The sequence below is a fragment of the Priapulus caudatus genome, unplaced genomic scaffold (assembly GCF_000485595.1).
Source record: "Priapulus caudatus unplaced genomic scaffold, Priapulus_caudatus-5.0.1 Scaffold3876, whole genome shotgun sequence".
Lineage (NCBI taxonomy): Eukaryota > Metazoa > Priapulida > Priapulimorpha > Priapulimorphida > Priapulidae > Priapulus > Priapulus caudatus.
This window is the reverse complement of record NW_014580937.1, coordinates 14,445-23,124: the sequence shown is the minus strand read 5'-3', so window position 1 is coordinate 23,124 and position 8,680 is coordinate 14,445. Positions and strand designations below refer to the sequence as shown.

General features: G+C 50.3%; 1 protein-coding gene across 1 annotated transcript in view; it reads left to right on the top strand.

The window, feature by feature from the left end:
* Nucleotides 1-8,382: 8,382 nt before the first annotated feature.
* Nucleotides 8,383-8,680, top strand: part of LOC106819636 ((DL)-glycerol-3-phosphatase 1-like) — a 3,429-nt gene continuing 3,131 nt past the window's right edge. The window contains exon 1 of the mRNA XM_014824240.1: nucleotides 8,383-8,529. Within this exon, the coding sequence (XP_014679726.1) occupies nucleotides 8,457-8,529 (73 nt within the window). The 5' untranslated portion in view covers nucleotides 8,383-8,456. The remainder of the gene's footprint in view (nucleotides 8,530-8,680) is intronic.

Here is an 8,680-nt window from a genome sequence, read left to right as displayed (position 1 = left end):
AGATGAGGGGCTCTGGTTGGTAGGCTGCTAGAGGTCCCTGATTGGTCAGACTGCTAGGAAGGCTCCTGATTGCTGGCTGCTACGAGGCTCCTGATTGGCCGAGCTACGAGGCTCCGGACTTGGTCGATTCTAGGAGGCTACTGATTTGGCGCGGCTGCTTACAAGGCTGGCCTGATTGGTCGATTTGGCTAGGAGGCTGCCTGATATAGCTGGCTGGCTACGAGATCCTGATTGGTCGAGTTACTGAGACTGCCTGATTGGGCTGCCTGCTACGAAGGAATCCTGATTTGACCGGCTGCTATGAAGGCTCTGATGGCCCGGCTGCGCTACGAGCTGCCTGATTGGTCGAATGCTAGAGGCTCCTGATTGGCATGCTGCTAGCGAGGATCCTCCTGATTGGGCCCGCTGCTACGAGGCTACCTGATTGGGCCAGCAGTCTACACGAGGCGTCGAGCGGATTGGTCGATTGCTGAGGGAGGCTCGCTGATTGGCCGTGGCTACAAGGCTCTTGATTGGTCGATTGCTAGGAGGGCTCCCCTGATTGTGCTGTGCTGCTAGCGAGGATCGCTGATTGACGCGGCCCGAGTTCCCTCGTTCTAGGGCGTCGCGCCCCCGCTGTACGAGGCTTCCTGATTGGTCGGCTGCTACGAGCTGCCTGAATTGGTCGATTGCTAGGAGGCTCCTGATTGCTGGGCTGCTAGCGAGGGCTCCGTGATCTGGCGCGGCTGCTACGCAAGCTCCTGATTGGGTCGGCTGCTACGAGGCTGCCTGATTGCGGTTGGCTGCTAGGAAGCCCGCCTGGATTGGTAGGCTACATAGAGGCTCCTAATTAGCCGGCTGCTAGGAGACTCTGATTGTCGATGTGCTAAAGAGGCTCCTGATTTTTCGCTGCTAGGAGGCTGCCTGATTGGCGCGCTGCTAGCGAGGCTCCTGATTGGTCCGACTTGCCTAGGAGGCCTCCTATTGGCTTGGCTGCTACGAGGCTCCTGATTGCCGGCTGCTACGAGGCCCTATTGGTCGACTTTGCTAGGAGGGCTCGCTGATTGGCATGCTGCTACGAGGCCTCCTGATTGCCGGCTGGCTAGCAGGTTCTGCTAAGTTGGTCGGGCTGGCTAAGGAGGCGAGCCTGATTGGTGCGGCTGCTAGGAGGCCACGGCCTGATTGTCGGCCTACTAAGAAGGCTGCCTGATTGGCCGGTGCTACGGAATGACTCGCCTGATTGTCGAGTTGCTATGGGAAAGGGGACAGGCTAGAGGCTCCCTGATTGTTCATTTCTACGAGGCCCCCTGATTGGTCGGCTGCTACGAGATCCCTGATTGTCAGTTAGCCTATGAGGCTCGCTGATCTGGCGCTGGCTGCACGCAGGCTTCCTGATATGGTTCAATTCTAGCGAGGCCACTGATTGGTCGCTGCTAGCGAGATGCCGCTGATTGGTCAACTTGCTACGGAGGCGGGCTCCTGAGTTGGCCCGGCTGATTGGTCAATCAGGTGGCCTCACAGGCAATCGACGGGCATCAAGAGCCATGCGTAGGCAGCCGGCCAATCCGGAGCCGTGCGTAGCAGCGCGCGCAATAGGAGCTCCCTAGCAGCCGACGCAATCAGGTAGCCTCGTAGCAGGCGGCAGCCATCAGGAGCCTCCATTGCAATCGACCAATAAGTAGCCTCGTAGGGCAGCCGGCCAAATCAGGAGGCCTTGTAGCAGCCCGGCGCAATCAGGGGCGCCATGCGTAGGCAGCCAGCCAATGCATGGAGGGCCTCCTAGGCAGCCGACGGCAATCAGGTTTGCCTGGCCTAGCAGCTGACCAATTAAGGAACGCTTGTACAGCAGCCGGACGCAATCCTAGAGAGGGCCTCGTAGCAGCCAGCCAATGCAGGAGCCTCCTAGCAATCGACGCAATTCAGGAGCGCTCGTAGGCAGCGCGACGCATCAGAAGCCTAGTAGCAGCCCGCCAAATCAGAGCAGCGTAGCCGGCCAAGCACAATCAGGAGCCTCGTAAGCAGTGCCCAGCCCAATCAGGAGGCCCTCCCTAGGCAGCCGGCCAATCAGGAGCCTCGTACAGCGCGGCCAAATCAGGAGGCTGCCTAGGGCAGCCGACCATGTAGGGGCTTGCCTCAGCAATCGACCAATTAGGAGCCTCGTAGGCAGCCCGCCAAATCGAGGAACCTCTTAGGCAATCGGACATAATCAGGAGCCTGCGTTTAGCAGGCGCGGCCAATCAGGAGGCCTCGTAGCAGCCGGCCAATCAAAGCCTGCGCAGCAACGGACGGCAATCAACGGACTCGTAAGCTGACGCGAGCATCAGGGGCCTCGTTGGCAGACGTCGGCCCAATCAGGGGCCTCTTAGCAGCCGACCAATCAGGGCCTAATAGAACCAACCAATCAGGAGCCTCGTAGGCAGGCCGGCCAATCATGGGCCAGCCAAGCATCGACCAATCAGGGGGGAGCGCTCCTAGGCAACGGACAGACCAATCACGAGCCTCGTAGCAAGCCGGCCAAATCGTGAGCCCCTAAGCAAATGCGACCAATAAATGGGTCAATCCGAGTCAATAACAAAATGATAAAATTATAGTGGAAAAGCACTCCCAACTTCTTTGTTCATTTTCGGCACGATGTCAAGGCGAGCCAATGTCTATTTCTTACAGGGCGTCCTAGTAAATTGGCACTTGAATTTTAGTTGGCTGACACACGAGCACAGGCCCACACACAACACACCACACACCACCACAGGGCACACACTACACCACCACATACACAGCAACGCCAACATAATAAGAAAAACACATCACAGTTATATAAAACATCTTCCGTATGCCGTTAAAACGCTAAGCGGCAAGCAATCACTCACCAAAGTTGCATCTGAGCATTGCTGTATTAACGCCACGCTCAACCGGCTTTGTATACGTATTTTCTGCTGAACAGACAGTAAGATGGCATAGGAAGTCTAACACCAGCCAATTAACCAGTCTCGTCGTCGTGGCGCCAGCCTGCTTGCAATTATTATCAGGCAGTTCAGGCAAGTAGTTAACAGCGCCATGTCTACTGACCCGAATGCATGCCGCACGCACTACGACCTTACCACACGTAGACACCTCGCGCCGACACACATACACACTCGGTCACGCGCACAGGTGTCAAATGTCAAATGTGCATATGTCCAAATGTCATATGTCAAATGTCATATGTCAAATGTTCAAGGCTGCGCTTACCTCTTAACGCCGGCGGCTGACCCCTAACCCCTACCGCTTAACCCTGACCCTGAACTGACCTAGCTTAGGCGGAGGACTGCCATTTTCCGCTGACCACCTGACCAACGCGCACTTGATATTAGATATAAAAGTAATACATCTTACACGTTAATGGATCGAATGATACCTCAACAGCGCCTGGCAGGCATAAATTATTCGATAGCTCACGACGGCCAAAACCAAAGACACAAAACACAAATACACACGTCTGCCCACCGCGCGCAGCACCAGCAACCCCCCCCAGCCCCCGCTATCGAGAGAGAGAGAGGAGAGAGAGAGAGAGAGAGTAGAGAGAGAGAGAGAGAGGCGAGAAAGAGAGAGAGACGCAGGCACGCGCGAATACATAGACGGCAATAGACTAGCATAATATATTATGTCACAGACGGTAACAGGGTTTTTGACGAATACGGCTTGGACCCTGGTACACTCCATCGGACTCCTATTTTAACATACTTAGCACACATCGATATTCTGCGTTATACAGCTAGAATTCAGCACCCAACGTGTCTAATATTCAGGAAGGCTTGAAAAACTTCGAACGCTGTGAGCATGAACTATCTTCATAGAAAAATGTACTTACCATTGTTTGAATGTACAGCATTGACTAAGAGTCTTCCCTGATTTGAAGTGCCACTTGCTGGCTGAATTTTCCGCCTAGCGTATGTGCAAACGTCACTCTGCATTTTTGGCGTTGTTGTGGCCTCAACTGCAGGTTAACTGCGCTACGTTGATGTTTGTCATACCGTGAGTTGTTTGCTCCAGGCGTAGCACAAGCGATGGCAATAGCGGATGAAATTGTAGGCAGACTGCTAAAACGCCATGTATATAGATATACGACCCTCCAACAACAGACATGCAGAAGTTAACAAGCACAAGCCAGCTCGTCGTTACCTCGACATGTTGCAATAAGCAACAAACGGCCTATAGACGCGCAAAGATCGTCGATATCGTTACGCAATGCTACTCCGCATATACGTCGTCCACACGCACAAGTCACACACACGCACTAGCGCGGCAGCACACCACAGAATCACACAGCACACACCACAACACACAAAGCCACACACACACATGACGATAAAGACGCACACACGCTCAGCTTACGGTCACAACAAATGCAGCGCATACACGCACACACGCAATGCACACACGTACACAATAATACAGCACACAGACACATGCTGCATACACACACTACGTCAACAGCACACACACACGCAGAAAGCGAGACAGACACACATACATACATACATACATTACATACAATACATACATAGCATACATAACATCATACATACATACATACAATACAATACATACATACAATACATACAGTACATACAGTACATACCATACATACATCAACATACATCATACATACATACATTACATAAAATACATACATAGCATACATACATACATACATAATACATACATAGCATACATCTACAGTACATATCATACATACATACATGACATAACACACACAACAGCACAGCCACACACACACACAGCACACACACACACACACACACACACACCACAACATACACACACCACACTGACACGCTCTCACGCAACAGCGTACAGTGCCGCGCCCCACGCACGCACGCCGCACACAACAGCCCGGCGTATCGTACACGCACCGCACGGCACGCACACAACGCACACACAGCCACGCAACTTTACACGTTTGTTAACCTTGCTAGAGGGGTTTAATTCACAGTTAAAAGACATATGTGAACCAAGAGATTCTTGCTTCTTGATAGAATATTGTATTGTTGTGGCTTCAAGAATTGGAACGAATCTGGAAAGATTGATCTAAACTGACGTTTGAAGACGAATCATTGGGCTTGAATAGTTATGTATAGCGTAATGTAATGTTGGGCACGATGACCGCACGTCTATGTTATTATATATATGGGCAGTTTGTCTGAAAGGCTGGATACCTATAATTGGACCTATAATTCGACAAAAATAGCGCAATTTTGTGTTTCTGCAGCGAAGTGAATACGGATGTACATGACTGAAGCAAATAAGCATATTAAACGTGAACTTGCACAATTAAATTCATGATTATTTTTCGGCAATGCAGCCTCTCCTCTCTCTCTCTCTCCAATGAAAAAACCTCCGTCTCTCTGCCTCTTCTGCTCTCTCTCTCTCTGCTCTCGTCTCTCTCTCTCTCATCTCTCTGCTCTTCTGCTTCGCTTCTTTGCCCAAGTACGCATTTTAGCAGTGGCGTATCCAGTAATTGATAAACAGAGGGGAAATGTACCTAGGCTGCCTAAATTAAGGCAGCCATCGTTTGCCGTAGCACGCCAGCGCTAGGGGGATGTGGACAGATGCTCGCCCCCAGAAAATTTTTGAAATATTTAAACTATTTTCGCATGCAATCTGAGGGCATACTGTGGGCCATATTCTGGATGTCTGGTGAACACCTATCTCAACCTAGAACTCAAGCCCTAACAATTTAGGATTAAAACACTTTTAATGGAGCATTGCCAGAGAGCGTACACAACTATGCACTGCTGTTATTAAATAGTCAATTCCAGTTCATAAATTGAGAGCGAAGAAAAGCGCGGCGAGAGAGGTGTGTGTGAGAGAGAGAGAAGAGGCCGCGCGAGAGAAGGTGATGAGAGAGAGAGAGAGAGCAGAGAGAGAGAGAGAGACGAGAAAGTGTGTGTGTGTGTGTGTGTGTGTGTGTGTGTGTGAGAGAGAGAGAGAAAGAGAGAAAGAGAGAGAGAGAGAGAAGAGAGAGAGAAGAGAGAGGAGAGAGAGAGAGAGAGAGTGTGTGTGTTGAGACAGAGAGGGAGTATGTGAGAGAGAGAGAGAGAGAGACGAGAGAGAGAGAGAGAGAGTGTGTGTGTGTGGTAGTGTTGTGTGTGTGTGTGTGTTGTGGTGTGTGTGTTGTGTGGTGTTGTGTGTGTGTGTGTGAGAGAGAAAGAGAGAGAGAGAGTGTGTGTGTGGTGTGTAGAGAGAGAGAGTGTGTGTGTGAGAGAGAAAGTGATAGGTAGAAAAAGAGAGCGAGAGAGGGAGATAGGGGAGAGTTTTGTGGTTGTTGGATATGTGTAATAGTGGCTCGTGGGTGAGTGCATGACGTGTACATAGCTGTGTGCGTGCGTGCGTCCGTGTGTGCGTGCGTGCGTGCGTGTGGGCGTGCGTGCGTGCGTGCGTGCGTGCGTGCGTGTGGATGGGACTATTTATTACGGTGATCAAGTAAGAGTTTGTCTTCACTCAGTATAAATGCATATGTATGGCTCAGTAGCTAATGTAAGACACAGAAGCAGTGTTATTGATACACAAGCACCGGGTGTGAGTAGTAGTTGATAAGTTTCTTATGATCTATAATATTTAATAACCAACGATCAACTCTCAAAGGTCTGGGTTATATTAGGTCAGTTGCTAGTTGTGTCGTATCTGAGTTGATCTTCCTGTGTGTATCTATTAGGAATACATTCCACGTTCCAGCACAGCTTTCCGCGTATTTATTGGAATTCTGTCTATGCACGTCGTATCGTTGGATTTTGAAGAGGAAGAGGGCAGCTAACACTGACGTGGAAGAGCTAGGGATCACCGTATAGGCCCCTAGCTATAGTGTTTCATTTGTAGTTTTCAGGTGCGAGGGCAGAACCAATGCAACAACAGAAGTCGTACTGTTTCAGTGCTCTTTTTCTTGTATATATATATATATACGGTAGATATAATATCAGGAGTGAATCTCTATTATTCACTCCTGATAATAATTATGTAAGCTCGCATTAATTCGCGCCGATACGTAACGCATGCAACGCAGGCATGTACACGAAGGCTGTGTGTGTGTGTGTGTGTGTGTGTGTTGTGTGTGTGTGTGTGTGTGTGTGTGTGTGTGTGTGTGTTGTGTCGTGTGTGTGTGTGTGGTGTGTGTGTGTATGTGTGTGGTGTGTGTGTGTGGGGGTGTGTGTGTGTGTGTGTGTGTGTGTTTGTGTGTGTTGTGTGTGTGTGTGTGTGTGTGTGTGTGTGTGTGTGTGTGTGTGCTGTGTGTGTGTGTGTGTGTGTGTGTGTGTGTGTGTGTGTGGTGTGTGTGTGTGTGTACAGTTAGACATCCCTATGTAACGCAGAATACAAAAAATTCACAAATAAATGGCTTGACTGTCATTAAATTTTAACTAACTGTTATCTTATTACCTCAGTCGCAACGAGTAGGAGGGGAAGTAATGTGATCGGTCTCGGTGTGCGTTCGTGGCGTTCGTGTGTGCGTGTGTGTGTGTGTGTGTGTGTGTGTGTGTGTGTGTTGTGTGTGTGTGTGTGTGTGTTCTAGTGTTTCCGCGCGATCGATTCAGCGGCAGACGGCTCGCCTTATGAGGGCGTTCAAGTCCAGCAGCACGCTTCGCCTTTGAAGGGCGTCCAGTCATGCAGCAGCTCGCCTTAAGGCGTCGAGTCAGCAGGCAGCCAGCAGCGAGCGGCAGCTGTCCATAACACATAACATGTTTTACATTCTGGCGGAGTATGCAGCTCATCCGAGTGAAGTGCCCTCTTTTTGCATTTGTTATTAACAATCAACATCGTCAAATGCATGCAACGCAGGTCAACATAAGGTCATGCATGTGTGTGTGTGTGTGTGTTGTGTGTGTGTGTGGTTGGTGTGTGTGTTGCTGTGTGTGTGTGTGTGTGTGTGCGCGAGTGCGGTGCGCGTGCCGGTGCCGTGCGTGTGTGTGGCAAGGCCGTAGGCTGAGCATATCTTGCCTGGGGAGGGGGCAATGGCGGATCCAGGATTTCAAGAGGGTGTGAGAAACGAGGTGGGGTGTAGTTAGGGGTCCTACCCAAGCAAATTTTGAATATGTAGATGGCAGTGAGAGAGTATTTGAGGCACTATTGAGTAAATGTACAGCTTTCATTCTAAACTACGGACAATTCTGTTTTAGTAGAGAACAATTTTTTAAATAATGTTGTCAATCTAAGGGGGCAGTTTCCCCCTTGCCTCGACGCCCCGGCAGGATACGGCCCTGGTGTGTGTGTGTATGAATGTGTGTATGTGTATGTGTATGTGTATGTGTGTGTGTGTGTGTGTGTGTGTGTGTGTGTGTGCGTGCGTGTGCGTGCGTGCGTGCGTGCGTGCGTGCGCCGTGCGTGTGTGTGTGTAATGCTTCGATGAATTTGATGCTCGTTTCCTATGGTCCGACCACGAATCAGACGCTCGCTGATCGGATGATTGGTCAAACATCAACGGCAAGATGTCTGCTGCCAGTGCTTCTCATGTTACAAACATAACTCACGTTATCTTTGACTTAGACGGACTTCTGCTAAGTACGTAGATTACTGCTAAAACTTTCATACGCCACATAGCGACAGACCACGACTAGTGCCGTCGATGACCCCAGGTTACTGCCGCCAACGTACCTACTGGCGTAGGTCCGTACTACCGGACGTACCCTGGTCCGAGTATTTGATATCTTTA